At 42.7% G+C, this 17526-nt stretch overlaps 1 protein-coding gene across 2 annotated transcripts in view; it reads right to left on the bottom strand.

The window, feature by feature from the left end:
- Positions 1-17526, bottom strand: part of CNTN5 (contactin 5) — a 968120-nt gene that overhangs the window by 357353 nt on the left and 593241 nt on the right. For both annotated transcript variants that reach the window (XM_026651597.1, XM_026651598.1), the window contains exons 5-6: positions 16365-16488; positions 8055-8230 (exon numbers count right to left, since the gene is read on the bottom strand). In XM_026651597.1, the coding sequence (XP_026507382.1) occupies positions 8055-8230; positions 16365-16488 (300 nt within the window). The remainder of the gene's footprint in view (positions 1-8054; positions 8231-16364; positions 16489-17526) is intronic.

Raw genomic sequence — 17526 nt, 5'->3', positions numbered from 1 at the left:
TTTCTAGCCAGATTTTTTCAGTCCTTTGTTCCTGTAGAACCCACTGTGCCTGGAACAGGAAGAGTTTGCAACAAAAACAGTATGCAGCATTCTGGGTTTTTGAGTGCATAAACCATGGCCTTTCCACTTTGTCACCATTGGGGATTTCACGCCAGTAATGTGTTGGATGGAAACTTCTATTTTCATTGTCTTTGGGGAACATGAAATTTTTCACTTGTTGTGGCCCATGCAGTATAAGGAAGTCCCTCAGGCTACTGCTCAAGTGGGTCCACAGTGCTGGATCATCTAGACTTAGGAAACTAAACTCAGCAGCAACTGTTTCTTGCGCCTCCACCACACTCTCCTCTGATCAACACTTTTCTTTAGGAATGTGCATGGTTACATCCATTTGAGATGGAGATATGAATGCTGCAGTAGCTGCCAGGTCACCTGCACTCTGACTAACTGGAAAATCAGGCACCTCCTCATCACTCACATCCTCACTGGGGCCGGAAGGCTCACAGTGAACATTTGTGTCTATGTATCTCAGGAGAGCTCCTTCCTGCTTAGGTAAGAAAGCTTCCTTTGCTTTCTTTCTTTTTCTGAATGCTGCCCCAGAGGGACGTTTTCTTCTTTCACTCATGACTGCTGTCCCCAGCCAATGGGAGCTGCAGAGCCAGCACTCGAGGTGGATGGGGGAAACGCACAGAGCCCACGTGGCCATTCCTCCTCCTAGGAGCAGGAGGGACAGGTTGCTGCTTGCGGGGAGCTGCCCGAGGAGAGCGCCACCCGGATCTGGCATCCTGAAGCCCTTCTCGCACTCCAACCTCCTGCACCAAGCCCCCTTCTGCACCCAAACTCCATCCCAGAGCCCGTGCCCAGCACCCCCTTCTGAAATGCCGGTTTATAGAGCTTTCCAGTTTGTAAAGTGACGGATAACACAGCTGTTCCTGTATTAAAAGCTTGCAGATAAAGTTTAAATTCTGGCAAATATTTATTATTTGGCAAAATGTTTTTCTCCTTTATTTCTAATAAGGCTTGATATTATTTTGCCTTTTTTGTTTGCTTTCTTAAACCAACATAAATAATGATGCCAGCACAGCCCTGGACATGAGATTTGTTAGGTTACTGTATCTACTGCAACAGAGGGAGAAACGGGAGGTAAAGATCATGAAACTTGTGTGTGTTTGTTTGGGGCTATAGAAATATTTGCAATTGTGTTAAGGGTCTGAATAGTTCAGTAGCTGCAAATGAAAGGGCTTGCCACTTTCCAATCAACTATATAAAAATATCCATGGGTATAGTAGTTGTTTATATATCTATACCTATTAACACACATTTCTCAAGTACTCCATCTTTGAAGATACCAAATAGGTTTTTCAGAGTCCAATTTTTCATTTCAGAGAGGACTGTGGTTTAAGTATGCACGCACTGGGAGGTGACATCATGGTGCTTGTAATGTCTCATTGTTGCTGAACCACATAATAATGACCACAGCAACTTTGTGCATAATTGTATCACGGAGGCTATTGTAACATATGAACCCTTCCGTTTTCTTAGCTTTCTCTATGTTTTTCATGTGTATGCTACAGCATGTGCTTTTTTCTGCACTGCTGCTTGAAAGACTCCTTTAAACTGTCTATATTGCTTTTTTGGAGCTATGCACCATTGTTCTACTGAATTGAAAGAGCAAGTCTAGTTAGCTACAAGCTTCAAAAAGGTAATTAATTGCCAAAATGATGCAGACCGTGCACCTCAAGCAATTACATGACCTTATTTCTGTAAATCACCCTGTAAGGTGTGATCGATTTCTAGGTTTCTAGAGCACATGGTTTTGGGAAAACAAGAGGAAGTGCATGCCACTATGCAAACTCCAGATCTCATTGCCTCAAACATCTTGGTATGTCATGGTGGTTTTAGACCAGCTTTCAGATCATTATGGTCAAATTGCTGGGCTTTGACTCATTAACTACAGGTCCTATCTTGCCAAAATTCCTTTTGAATACTTTGCTGCCAGTCTTATCAAACATAACTATGAGAAGTGATCCCATCTCTAATTAATCCTCTTTCCATAGAAACCTACCTCAACTAAACTGAGTTTGGAAACTGCAAAGTGATCTTCAGCTACAACTGTATGTTTAGCCAAGATCTTAGAAAACTAAGCTTCAGTTCAACAACGTGAACATTCACACAGTAGTAGCCTGTATCGTGGCTTCCAGTTTTAGGCACAGGCATAGTATTGAGAGTGTCTTTGTTAGAATCTTGAACAATCCACTTGTATCAATAAATAAGATGAGCTTATGGTGGTGGTAGGATCTTTGAGCCGTGATGATCAGGCACTGGTAACCTACCTGGGCTGAGGCTGGTTGGGAGTGATAGGACCATATTGAAATTGTTCTGGATCCTTTCTTAAAGGCCCAGTTGATCATTCTGAACTGTGGCCACATGTGGTATTTTCAAGGGTTTGTTTTGGCACTGGTGCTCTCTAGGATCTTTATACTGCCATGGGGAGAGATTTTTTTTAAAGAGGTACAGCCTGGGTCAGTATTATTAAATTGCTCTGAAGATGATAGCCTGCTGAAAATCAAGTTGTCTTTAAATAACTGGTATCTTTTGTGCTTGATGGGCTATAATAACAAGAGTCAAAATTGGATCCAATTAAATCATAGCTTTCCTAAAGATTATATTAATCCAGTCTTTTGATTTTGACCCTTCATTACCAGTATAGTGCTTTGGAATCCCTTGTGAACAAATGACACTATTGTACATAAAACCAAATTGCATTATATGGTACTTAATTATATAGCCCAACTATGTAACCGACAAGTTAATGCATTTAAATGCAAGAGAAATGGGCATTACATATAGCACTGAGATACAGAGATTTTACTCAGGATATCTACATATGTAAAGCCCATGAAATTGTTTCACAAAGGCTCTGATTATGCTGTAGAGGATTTTTTTAAAGCATTAGGGATTAACTATCTGCAACATTTTGTTTTAAATACTAAAGACATTCTTTAAACTGCGGTGCAAAGAGCACAAAAAAGCATCTATGAAGCACATTTCAAGTTATAACCCCTGGAATTCAGGTTTCCTAATGGCAACTGCTGATTATCGTTAGCTATAGTGGAACTATTGGGCACTAACATAACTACTACTATATATTGTAATTCCCCCAACAGCCCATCATGAAATTATTCTAACTTTTAAACTACTGCTGCAAGGAAGACTAGTTGAATATTCAGATCTAAATCAACTGAATACCCTGGAAAGCAGTGTGTTCTGATTTAGATATGAACTATCAATTTTGCAAGGTTGGCATATAAAGATGTTTTGAAGCTGGAAACAGCATGAGCAGACTTTACTCTTGATTCATTTTCTTTTTGATTTACTGACACAAATTTCTAACTGACACAGAATCTAAACTTTTGATAGATTACTATGAGCTTTCAGATTCTAAACTCAGCAGGATGTGTGAGGAGTTGGAGATGTCACATTATCAATTCAAAGCTCTCATCAGCATAACCAGTTAATACAGTATAGTGACACCATTTCATATAGTGAATTTCTTCATATTATTAAAAATCGCTGCATTATGGGAGAATAGTTGTCAGTCTGGACTATATTAGAAAGGTGATAGAAGTATTAAGAATTAGAAATGAGACAGAAGTATTAAGTATTACTTAATCTTGCCTTGAGTTCGGGGGACTGGACTAGATGATCTGTTGAGGTCCCTTCCAGTCCTACACTTCTATGATTCTATTCCAGACACACACTTCAAAGAGTGAAGAACTATGTGTGAATTAAGATATATTTAAGACTGATAGCCATTAATTATTATTTATTGAGTGCAACAGTGTGCTTGGTACTGTACAAAGGGAAGTTATAGACCCTGCCCTCAAAAATACTACAGTCCAAGTAGACAAATAGACACAAGTAGACACACACAGACAATTATAAACTGGGAGAGATTGTTGTTTTTGTTCTGGGTGGGAGGGAGGATGGTTTGCTAATTTTCTTATGAACAAAACCAGCATGTCACTGTTGAGGGGATTAGGGCTGACGGGCCTCATGGAAATGGTGTGCTTATATAAAGAGAAGGCAGAAGCATGGTCACCAGGACAGGAAACAAGTTCTAGTTGTAGGGGATGGCCTGGAAAGTGGGCATCGGCAACTGATGTGGAGGAACTGGTTAGATGTGAAGGAGCATAGAGCAGGAGGGAGGATAAGAGATTAGACTGCACATCATAACTGGAATTGCTGTTTGCTTCAGAGCTGCTCCCAAACTATTAAAAGATTAACACTTTACATTGATGCAATTGGAAATTCTGTTCCTTTCTGCTCTCTCCTCTCCTGCTGCCCCCCCACCGGCACACTTCAGCTTGGTTACTTTACATTCTTTTTGTTTCCTTCAATGATTCACCACTCTGCATCTTCTTTTATGGTGCTCTATGCTTCCAACATCCTCCTTCCCGCCTATGCGAATTGCAGCCTTGCCAACCTTCACTTCTGACCTCATCAGCTAGCATTCTACTATTAACCTATGCTGGAGCAAGCTCTGCTGCCACTCCAGAGCTAAACATTTAAAATAATGATTAGAAAATGCCTACAAGTCTGCAAGTGCAAATGTGAATGCTGATCAAAAATTTCAAATACAAAACCCTCTTCATGTGGTCCAAGTGGAGATGGTGAATAATTCAGTCAGAATTAGTCAAAAGAGAACAAATTTTACTTCACTGTAGCCTTACAAAGGTATACTGGATCCTGAGTATGTTGCAACCATCAGACCATTAAATTCCATACTGCCTTCTGTAACTCTGGCTCCATCCCCTGAGTAGCTTCTCTTGTTTCAATAAGGGTCAGCTGACCTACATTTTAGTCATTTTTGTGAAGGAGACTCAAACACTGTGTTTCAGTGCCCTGAAACAACCCATATTTACCAGTCGTAATGTTCCATAGCCAAGAAATCATTTTTACAATAGCTTTGTTATATAGAAGGTGAGACCCAGCAGTATTTTCTCAGTGCTGAACTCAGGACTGAGTTCCAAAAATGCCTGATGAGATCACTGTAACATTTTAAGTGTAAATACACTGTACTGTAATATGGAGAGTATATTTTGTACCTTTGTAGTCTTATACATTTCAGTATAGAATTTGAACAGTGGCACAATTGGTGGAAATCCACCTGTAAAATATATATTTCCCTGCCCTCACACAGAGACACAGTACCACCACTTTATTAAGGAATTTAGTAATAACAACTGCAGCCATGCAATTTAACTAATTTAAAACCTCATGTTTCAGAGCACTGCCTAGTTGCCAGCAGGAGCTGGGAAATTGGGATCTACTGGATCTAGGCAAAGTTTTTAGACAAATCGTTTATTCACTGAAAAACAGAGTTTTTGTGGAAGTGAAACAATTCATAAATTTGACATGAATTCACTTAACGGTTTTGGTTAAATTCCCCCGCCATATTTTTGAGGCTTAGAAGCCATTCACTAAACAGCTGAAGGGGGAGAAGGAGGAGGTGCCAGTGCTCATGCCATGGCTGCCTCTCTTATATCCTTTAGCTCAGTGGTTAAGGCACCATCTTGGGATGTGGAGACCTAGGCTTAATTCCCCCCTCTGCCTAAGGAGAAGGGATTTGAACTTGGGGCTCCTACATTGTAGGAAAGTAGCCCAATCACTGGGTTATAGGATATTCTGGGACAGCTCTCTCTCAAGCCTTGTCTACACTATCAAGTTTTGTCACCAAAAACTGCCTTTTGGCGACAAAACAGCAAGAGCGTACACACTACAATGGGACTTTTGTCACAAAAAATGCCCAGTTTTGGCGACAAAAAACTTCCACCCCATGAGAGACTTTTGTCTTTTCCCCTCCCTTTATTGTCAAAAAAGAGCCAGTGTAGACACTGCTGATTGTTTTGTCAACAGAACTGGCTTCCGGCAGTATCCCACAATGCCTACCCTGATTGCTCTGCTCAGTGTTTTGATCTCTGCTGCCCTGCAGGCATGCGCCCCTCCCCTTTCAAAGCTCCAGGAAGCATCTGTGTGCTGCTCCCTTTGGGGAACAAAGAGCAAATCGTTGGAATGCTCCTATTCTGCCCTGCACTAGGAACACAGCAGCAGGCAGACTGCTGCTGCAGGAGGAGGGGGACAGACTGCTGGGCTGCTTTGCCATTCCTCAGCACAGAGAGCTCACAGAGCTACTCATGATGCTGCTCTCCACAGCTGAGGGGGCTGTGGAAGAATTTGGAGAGAATCCCAAGATGCGCAGCGATCAGCTCTTCCTTCCCACAACACTGCACTGTGGGATACATACCCATGGTGCATTGCTCACCCTGTCGATGATGGTGTCCCCAATATGGACATGATCTGTCGACAGAGGGAGCAAGTGTGAACACCCTTTGGTAATTTTTGTTTTGTCGACTTTTGGGTGTCGATATACATTTTGTCTACAAAACTTGGTAGTGTAGACAAGCCCTCAGTCTCTCCTGTTGAAGCTATTCCATTTTGTATAATTAGTCATTGGAGTAAGCACTTGAACTCGGGACTCCCACCTCCTAGGTGACTGCCCTAACCACCAGCTTATAGAGTCATTCTCACTCTCTTTCCCTGGCCTGATGACAATCCATTGTCATTATGATTGACTGTGCATGACAATGAATTGTCATTCTCATTCTCACTTTCTTTTCCTGGTCCAATGAATATAGACTGGAGATTAGGGCATCGAATTGGGGGGAGGAAAACCCAAGTTCAAGATCGGTTCTAATGCTTATTTAATTATTTATATGAAGTGGAACAGCTGCAGCCACAGAGATGAGACAGCCTACACCAGAATATCATATAACCAAGTGGTTAGATGCAAGTTCAAATTCCTTCTTCCCATTAGGCAGAGGGGAGAATTTCACCCAGGTCTCTCATCTCCTAGGTGAGAGCAGTAACCGTTGGGCTAAACATTATAAGGGAGCTGCTGCTGCTCTTGCCATTGCCGCTTCTTGTTTCATGAATCTAGCCTTTTGAAAATGCCCGAAACTGATTTTTTAGATATGCTGAAATTTTTCACAATTTTCAGATTTGGTTTGGATTGAATCGATTTTTTTTTTCCAGAAGTGCCAGCAAATAAAAATATCAGTTATTTGCCCAGCTCTTACTCTTACTGCATTCCCATCTCTTACTAAATCCTTGTATAATATAGCTTGATGTGTCATAGAATGGATGTTTGCCTTCCTGAGAAGCAACAAGGATAAGCCACTGCTGGAGGGAGGATACCTGAATCCGTGCAAAAATGTGCATTTCCTCAATGGCAACTAGTGGCTCATGAGAAAGCTGGAATATTTAAACAGAATATTTTCTTAACAATCTATAGAATGTTACTCTGAATCACAAAATGGATATATCTATTTATATATTTTATAGATATAAATATACACACATGTAGTGACAAAGATCTATCTATCTATATTTGTCACTATATATAGATACATATAAATTGCAAACAACACATTATCATAGATGCTGGACCATTTAATTTTCTATTTTTACATTCACTAACAAATTTTTCATTTATTTAATGATTATTCATTTAATTCCAATTTTCTGACATTAACATAATTCATTTTATCACAGTCTCTTATAGCTGAGTGTGTGTGTGTGTGTACACAAAGCTATAGTGATGGATAAAACGAATGTAGGTTATGTACTGATGGATAAAATGAATTTAGGTTTTGTACACACAAAGCTCTGTATGATAAAATGAATTATGTTGTCATCAGAAAATTAGCATTACATGAAAAATATCACTGGAGAATGTAGAAATTGAAAATTTAATTTTACAGCAACTGTGGTTTTTACAAGATTCCTCTGGCTGGTCTCAGACTCTTAAAAGTTGCACAAGTAACAGCTCTCTCTCTCTCATAAACAAAGTAGTTTATTTCTAACCCTCCCACTTAGCCTGGAATAATAAAGTCTGTACATAATAATACTATTTCTATAGGGCAATTTAAAATTACAGTACAGAACCTTATTAAGCAGTGTAATAGTTGAATCCATGTTAAAATACTGTTACTCACATGCAAACTGAAGGGTGGCCTCTCTGCTCAAAATACTTCCAAACACGTTGGTGGTTAAACATTGATATTGCCCAGAATCCTTTGCTTCATTGGGATTGCTGATGATAAAACTTCCTTCTATCAAACTGTAGCGGTAATCACTTTCAATATCAATTTCAGTTCCATTTCGTAGCCATCTTGGGAGAAAATGGGAGAAACTAGTTCAGCAATTGTCTGGAAAAGGACGCTTCTGAAACCATGTCAAAGATGTAAATGAGTCAAGATGATTATCATAGGCGGTGCTCATACCAATGTCTTTATTAAGCTCACCAGATACTTCCCATTATAAGATCCTGTTTTCAATTGTTTGTAACTTTGCCAAACTTTAACAGTTTGAGCTGATTTTTTGTTTTGTTTTGAAACTTTCAGCTAAAACAGTTTAGACATTTCTGAGAACCAGGGTAGTGGAAAATACATTGTTTTGAAAACATGAAAAAATACAGAAAGCCTTTGACAAGGTCCCTCACCAAAGGCTCTTAAGCAAAGTAAGCTGTCATGGGATAAGAGGGAAGGTCCTCTCATGGATCGGTAACTGATTAAAAGATAGGAAACAAAGGGTGGAAATAAATTGTCAGTTTTCAAAATGGAGAGAGGTAAATAGTGGTGTCCCCCAGGGGTCTGCACTGGGACCAGTACTATTTAACATATTCATAAATGATCTGGAAAAAGGGGTAAACAGTGAGGTGGCAAAATTTGCAGATGATACAAAACTACTCAAGATACTTAAGTCTAAAGCAGATTGCGAAGAGCTACAAAAGGATCTCTCAAAACTGGGTGACTGGTCAACAAAATGACAGATGAAATTCAGTGTTGATAAATGCAAAGTAATGCACATTGGAAAACATAATCCCAATTATACGTATAAAATGATGGGGTCTAAATTAGCTGTTACCACTCAAGAAAGAGATCTTGGAGTCATTGTGGATAGTTCTCTGAAAACATCCACTCAATGTGCAGGGGCAGTCAAAAAAGCTAACTGATTGTTGGGAATCATTAAGAAAGGGATAGATAATGAGACAGAAGATATCATATTGCCTCTATATAAATCCATGGTATGCCCACATCTTGAATACTGTGTGCAGATGTGGTTGCCCAATCTCAAAAAAGATATACTGGAATTGGAAAAGGTTCAGAAAGAGCAATAAAATGATTAGGGTTATAGAACAGCTTCCATGTGAGGAGAGATTAATACAGGGGTCGGCAGGTTCAGCCGATCGTGGCCCCCACTGGCCGCTGTCCCGGGCCAATGGGGGCGGCGGGAAGCGGTGAGGGCGAGGGATGTGCTGGCCACGGCTTTCCGCTGCCTGCATTGGACTGGGACAGCGAACCGCGGCCAGTGGGGGCCGCGATCGGCCGAACCTGCCGCGTCAGCAGGTAAATAAACTGGCCCGGCCCGCCAGGGTGCTTACCCTGGCAAGCCGCGTGCCAGAGGTTGCCGACCCCTGGATTAATAAGATTGGGGACTTTTCAGCTTGGAAAAAAAAGACGACTAAGGAGGGATATGATAGAGGTCTATTAAATCATGATTGGTGTGGAGAAAGTAAATAAGGAAATGTTATTTACTCCTTCTCATAACACACAGTCAACCTGTGGAACTCTTTGCCAGAAGATATTGTGAAGCCCAAGACTATAACAGGGTTCAAAAAAGAACTACATAAATTCATGGAGGATATGTCCATCAATGGCTATTAGCCAGGATGGGCAGGGATGGTATCCCTAGCGTCTGTTTGCCAGAAGCTGGGAATGGGTGACAGGGGATGGATCACTTGCTGATTATCTGTTCTGTTCATTCCTTCTGGGACACCTGGTATTGGCCACTGCTGGAAGACAGGATACTAGGCTAGATGGGCCTTTGGTCTGATCCAGTTAGGCCATTCTTATGTTCTTATGTACTAACTTTTGTTTAAGAAGCTCTAGTGCCCCGATAATTTAGAGCAGGCACTTGAAATTTGACAGGGGAGTGGCCATTATATCAGGGATGTGCCTGTCCCATGAAAATCTTCCCAAATTTGGCCAAGTTATAAGCCTTTGAAAAAAAAGTCATATTTAGCATATGGTGAGTACAGACTTCTTTGATTTTAGCAGCTAAATTCCACAAAGATTGCATCCATACTAGGCACACTGCAGCCTTGCAAATAAGAAAATTAGAATGGCCATACTAGGTCAGATCAATGGTCCATCTAGCCCAGCATCCTGTCTGCCAACAATGGACATTGCCAGATGCTTCAGAGGGAATGAACAGAAAAGGGCAATGGATTGAGTGATTCATTCCCTGTCTTCCAGTCCCAGCTTCTGGCAGTCAGAGGTTTACGGACACCTGGAGCATTGGATCCCTAAGCATCTTAACTAATAGACATTGATGGACCTATCCTCCATGAACTTATCTAATTATTTTTTGAACCCAGTTATACTTTTGGCCTTCACAACATCCCTTAGCAATGAGTTCACAGGTTGACTGTGTGTTGTATGAAGAAGTACTTCCTTATGTTTTAAACCTTCTGCTTTTTAACTTAATTGGGTGACACCTGGTTTCTGTGTTATGTGAAAGGGTAAATAACATTTCCTTATTCACTTTCTCCAAACCATTCATGATTTTATAGACCTCTAGCATGGTGATTTTCAACTTTTTTCATTTGCAGCCCCCTAAAAAATTTCTAAGGGAGGTGCGAACCCTTTTGGAAATCTTAGACATAGAACTGCATTCAATATTCAAGGTATGGGAGTATCAAGGATTTCTATTGTGGCATTACAATATTTTTATTATTATTATCTATCCCTTTCTTAATGGTTGCTAATATTCTGTTTACTCTTTTACAGTACCGCTGCACATTGAGCAGGTGTTTTCAGAGAACTCTCCACAATGACTCCAAGATCTATTTCCTGAGTGGTAATAGCAAATTTTGACCCCATCATTTTGTATGTAGCGTTGTATTATGTTTTCCAATGTGCATTCCTTTGCATTTATCAACAGTGAATTTCAACTGCCATTTGCTGCCCAGTCACCCAGTTTTGTGTGATCCCTTTGTAACTCTTCATGGTCAGCTTTGAACTTAACTATCTTGAGTAGCTTTGTATCATCTGCAGACTTGCCAGGTCAATGCTTATCCGCATTTCCAAATCATTTATGAATATGCTGATGAGCACTGGACTCCATTATTACCCTTCTCCACTGTGAAAACAGACTATTCATTTTTTCTTATCTTTCAACCAGTCACTGACCATAAGAGAACCTTCCCTCTTATGCCATGACTGCCTATTTTGCTTAAGAGACTTTGGTGAGGGACCTTGTCAAAGGCTTTTTCAAAGTGCAAGTACATTACAACCACTGTAATGTAAGGATCACCCTTGTTTACATAGAATTCGATTAGATTGGTGAGGCATGATTTTCCTTTATAAAAGTCACGTTCACTCTTCCCCAACATATTGTGTTCATCTACATATCTGATAATTCTGTTCATTGCAATAGTTTCAACCAATTTGCGTGGTACTGCAATTAGCCTTACTGGCCTGTATTTGCCAGATCACCTCTGGAGCCTTTTTTAAAAAAATTATATTAGCTATCCGCCAGGCATCTGGTACAGAGACTGATTTAAGTTCACCATGTGGTTTTCCTGATCATCTCAAATCCAACTATCTATATTCTAATAATCAAATCCCCCATTATTGTTACCTGTTTCTTCCTAATAAGTGGGATTCCCTCCCATGAAAAGGTATCCTCAGTGCGAGAAGATACCACATCATCTGGAAGGAAGGTCCCAACTATGGGATTGTTTTCCTCTGTTCCAGCTTGATGCTCTCCATCCCCAAGACTTTCATCCTCCTCAATATCACAAGGGCTGTCAGACTGGAGGTGGGACTGCTCTACTATATCCCAGAAAGTCTCATCTATGTACCTCTCTGTCTCCCTTAGCTCCTCCAGTTCAGGCACTCTGGTCGCAAGAACTCATATTCTGAGGGCTATGAGTTGCTTGAACCAAATGTACACATATGCCACCTACCCAAGAGGCAGGTAATCATACATGCTACAATCAGTGCAATAAACTGGATAGCGCCACTCTGCTGTCTGCATTATTTGTACTCTTGCAGGGTATATTTGTGTGTGTGTCTGTGTGTGTGCATGTGTTTTTTATTTGGGACAGGGGTGGTTGTTGGCCTAAGTTTATAGAACAGGGGTGGGCAAACTTTTTGGCCCGAGGGCCACATCTGGGTGGGGAAATTGCATGCAGGGCCATGAATGTAGGGCTGGGGCAGGGGGTTGGGGTGGGGGAGGGGGTGTGGTGTGCAGGAAGGGGCTCAGGGCAAGGGGTTGAGGCAGAGGAGGGGTGCGGGGTGTATGACGGGGCTCAGGGCAAGGGGTTGGGGTGCAGGAGGGGTGTGAGGTGCGGCAGGGGGTTGGGGTGCAGGCAGTGGGCTCAGGGCAGGGAGTTGGAGTGCAGCTCCAGCCCAGCACCGCTTACCTGGAGCGGCTCCAGGGTGGCAGCAGCGCGCACTGGGGCCAGGGCAGACTCCCTGCCTACCCTGGCCCCGGCCCCAGCCCTGGCCCCGCGCTGCTCCGGGAAGCAGGCGGCACCACATCCCTGCGGCCCCTGGGGGAGGGGGGGCAACCGTGACCAATGGAAGCTTCGGGGGAGGTACCCAGCGTGTGGAGCCCTCTGCCTCCCCCCTCCCCCAGGGGCCGCAGGGACGTGGTGCCGGCCGCTTCCCGGAGCGGTGGGGGGCCCGCAGCGCCACGGGAGTGGCAATCCCGCGGACCAGATCCAAAGCCCTGAGGGACTGAAGCCAGCCCGCGGACCGTAGTTTGCCCACCCCCGTTATAGAATGTTTATTGGGTGTATCTGCCTCTCACGCTCCTTACAAAACTCCTGTTTGCAGGTCTGGGCTGCTGCAGGTACTGGAACTGAAAGCAGGGAGTCCGTCTCCCCTGTGCTTTGAATGACCCACTCCGGTGGGCCCAGGAGCCATAGAGGAAGAAGCTGCTTGATTCAAATGCAGAATGCACAAGAGCTGAACTTGTGGGAAAGGCAACAAGGGAAATTAACTGGGATGAGGAATCTGGGTTGTGCTGTGGGAGGGAGATTGAAATTGGCTAGAAAAGGAGACTAGGATTCAGGGTCTGAGACTAGTACTTTGAGGAGCTAGTAGGTGGACAGAGAAGTCTGAGTTGGGGAGAAGGAGATCTGAACGAATAAGGTGCATGTACTAATCTTGGGGTGAGTGAGTTTGTTTGGCTGTTTGTGTTTTTTCTTTCTCTTTCAGATTATTTCAGTTATTTTCAGTTATTTCAGTTACTGGGTCAGTTGGGATTGTGTGTCTGGGGACTGTCTGAGCCTTTGTTCCCTGGATCACCCTTGACCATCTTTGATCAACCTCAATCAGCCTTGTGATCACCCTCCCGCTGTGTGATTAATGAGGGGATAGGGCTGACTTGGGAGAGAAGGCCTTAAAAACCAGAGGCTAAGCAACCAAGGGGAGCTAGCAAACAGGGGAGTTTGTGAGGGAGTCGTAATATAATTGCTATGGTTAGGAAGGGCCGCATCACCAGTGCCAACGCTGCTCCTGTCTCCTCCACCTGCGCCTGTATCCAGACAGACAACCTAATCATGGATGCCTCTACCCAGATCCTGGTGTGGACTTTCAGATACCGTGGTCTGCATTTCCCACTCACAGAAAGCCAGGCTCGGGGGTCCATCCAGTGTGAAAGGTGCCTGCTGGTGCAATCTCTCAGGAAGCAGGTGGTAGAGCTACAGGAGGAGGAGGAGGATCTAATGCTGTATTGTGCTATTGCTGACACATACTGCCAACACAAAAAGATATATTTGCATAAGAACAACCTTGTGCAGTCATAGATCAGGAACTTTCAAGTGAGCGCTCAGATGTATTATCATATTATTTCTATAGCACCACCAGTTTACAGAGCAATCAACAGCAAAGCAAATAAGAAGTTTCTGCTTCAAGGAGTTTACAACATGAGGATGGCATAGCAGTATACAATGGAATGGAGAGCAAACACCAAGTGGTGCATGGTTATTGTATAAAGAATAGTTCATAGAATAAGTGAGGGAGGGGAGTGAGTTTTTGAAAGGAGGGGTGGGAAAGGAGCTTGAAGAAGATTGATTAAGAGGCCTTTGTGAGCATGAGGGTGGCAGAAAGAATGAAGTCTTTGTTGGGTGAGGGAGAAAAAGGGAGCTGTTAAGAAAGAGCCAAGGGAAGAGCCCAGAGAAGTGGGAAGGGATGTGGGAGGGGCTCAGGGTGGAAAGGTGCAAAATATTAAACGGAAAAAGTGTACCATTTAAAAAAAAAATTAACAAAAATGGTTTTCTTGCTCATAATTATACACTGGTCAATGCTCTCTTTGAGAACTGACACACACATCTCTGCCCTCCTGTCCCCCTCCCCCCCCACACACACATTTGCACTACATAAGTGACTTATAAACAACCCTGTTTTCTTTTCATTCAAACAATCATCAAAATCAGGGCTGGATTTAAGGGCAGGCGACCCAGGCAACCACCTGGGGTGCAGGACTTGGGAGGCACCGGGCTCATATATTCACAGATAAATCATGCATGTAAATCATGCATCCAACTCGTGAAATGGGCTCAAAATGCAATAAAAATAAAGTATTCAAAAGTTTAACAAATGGGGGGAGGCACTAGAGGTGCTCCTCACGTAGGGCACCATTTGGTCTAGGGCCGGCCCCGATCACAATGACAGTTGCAGGAAACACTCTGGTCATTACTGATGCAAGAACCAAAATGTGGATTCCTTTAATGCATCAAGATGTTTGTTTTTTTCAGGCAACGTTTCAGCGATGCTGAAATTTTTTTGTAGTAGTATTTTTGGTACTGTCTCACAATAATAGAGAGAAAGCTTCAGCCACTACACAGCAGAAAATCTAATTCTTCCTTTTTATTCAGGAAAAAAATACCATAAAAATACCTCACATATTTTGAGGCGTTGAATAAGACAGTTGCAGAGTTAAGACAGATTTTCAGGTGAGATGTCAAATGAAATGGAGATCCAGTTGACTGGTGAAAGAAAATCTCATTTTTGCCTAAAGGCTGACAGAAATAGTAATATTTTACTTATCAGTTTTATGCTACTCAGATGTTGGTATTTAAGAATGAAAAACCTATGCTCGTTTCTGCATGAGGAACACACAGCACCTAGTTGAGGAATGGGTGGCTTGAGGGATGAGAGGGAGTGGGAAGGGGAAAAAATGGTTGCATAGTTTTTAAACTTTACTTTCAAAAACCTTTAAATGTGCTTTTAAAACTTTCAAAGTCCCATTTTCAAATAGCAGCATATCACAATCAAGCCTTTTGGAATCTTTTCAATGCTTATATGTAACCATTTGTTTCCAATACTTCTACTTGCATCTACTTGGAATCTCTATCCTTTGTTAAATAAACTTATACTTTATTTCCCTATAAATATATCTCTGTACTGTGTATTACGTGGAGTGTGATCTGAGGTGGAACTGGTACACTGGATGTACAGTTTCGCTGGGAGCCTGGATCTGTGAATACTGAAAAGGGGTTGTACACTCCAGGGAAATGCTCAGAGTACTGGAGTGTGCCCATCGCAAACATGTAGAGAGACAGTGGGGCCTGTGGGAAGTGCTCGTGTTGCCCATGACCAGTGGAGTTGGGTAGCTGATCCCTGCAAAGGGCAGGTGGTAGTGGGGTGAGCAAATAGTTGCACATCTCGTCCTTCTGTGTTTCTATGGCTGGGAGAGGTTTGCATGGAAATTTAGAGGCAAGAGCCTACCCATTTGCTCAGTGTATAAATGAAGATGTAGAGGATAGGGCACTGGATTATGACTCAGAAAACTGGAGTTCAGTTCCTGGCTCAGCCACAGACTTCCTGTGTAACCTTGGGCATATCACTTAATTTACCTAGTGCCTCAATTCCTCATCTGTAAAATGGGATAGCACTTCCTAATCTCACACTGGTGTGGGAATAAAATCCATTATTGATTTTGAACTGTTCAGATACTAAAATGATGTGGGTCAGATAATTATTTAGAGACCTCTCCACACGGATGGACACATTTTGGGGGCGTGGGGCTATAATTCCTGCCAGTTCCCTTTTCCACTTGCCTCCTTAGAGTCCCCACTGGTCTCAGAGCCCAAGGAACAGGGAAATTGTGTTTAGGCTGCTGAGCCTTTCCATTACTTTGTTCCCCATCCACATGCTGCTGTTCAGAAGGAGAGCATGCTGGCCAAACATTCTGAAAGCTGCAAAAAATTCTCAACGGATTCACTGTACCTGTAAATAGGAGCAGGGTTTCCTCGTGCTTGACAATTCAGAGACACTTTCTTCTCTTCAGAATCAGTAGGGAAAATCACATCATCTGGCTCTTGTACAAACACCGGCCCGTAATCAACACTTTCTGCAGAAATACAAGGGGCCTGAGTTTCAGAAGTCTTAGTAAATGTTACCTTATCAGAGCTCTTAGATACTCAGGTTATAATATCACACTACATTGTATATGTTCTTTCCGCAGACTGAACATCAAATTCCTCCAGATGCTGTGGGTTTAAAAACTAAAAAATGATAAGGAAACACCACTGCAGTAAATTCAGAGACAATGGTACTTGAATATTGTTTCCTTACAAATTTACTAAATTAGTTTGTAAGGATAATAAATAATTTAAGCATGGGGAAAGGTCATGTAACATTGCCCTTCTGCTGAGCAGCAGCAGATATTGGGGCTTTATAGGTCGGTCTCCCATTGGATAAGGAATCAGTGACATGGACACTGGGTAATTTCTTAGTGTAACTTGTTCTATTTGCACTCTATACACCTATATACAGTTATATATACATCTATATACAGTTCCCAGGAAGCAATTCTTCCCCAAGAGTTGACTTTAGTTAGAAATTAAGCTGCTTTCAACAGCTCCCCCTAAAGAGATTGTAGCATAGGCGCCGACTCCATGGGTGCTCTGGGACTGGAGCACTCACAGAAAAAAATAGCCGGCGCCCTGCTGATCAGCTCCGCCTCTTCCCCCCCCAGTGCCTCCCACCCACTGCTGATCAGCTGTTCAGACTCAGGCAGGAGGTGATGGGGTGGGGAGAGGGACGAACAGGAGCAGGACAAGGCGGGGTGAAGGCATGGCAAGATCGGGGGAGAGTGGGAAGAGGCGGAGCAGGGTGGGGTCTGAGGGAAGGGGTGGACTGGGGGCAGGACCTGGGGTATAGTGGGGGTCGAGCACCCCCAAGGAAATCAGAAAATTGTCCCCTGTGGATTGTAGCACAAAATAAACACCACCACCTCCTTTATTTCAGGGCTGTAAAATAGTCTCACACTAAGGGCTGATCTACACTGCCGCGCTAGTTCGGCGGCAGGGGATCAAAGTTCCGAGTTTGATTTATCGCGTCTGGTCTGGACGCGATAAATCGAACCAGGAAGTGATCCCCGTCGACT

Source organism: Terrapene carolina, unplaced genomic scaffold (assembly GCF_002925995.2).
Source record: "Terrapene carolina triunguis isolate 2854851 unplaced genomic scaffold, T_m_triunguis-2.0 Scaffold97, whole genome shotgun sequence".
Lineage (NCBI taxonomy): Eukaryota > Metazoa > Chordata > Testudines > Emydidae > Terrapene > Terrapene triunguis.
Note: the sequence above shows the minus strand (reverse complement) of the source record. Positions and strands in the feature narration are given on the sequence as shown.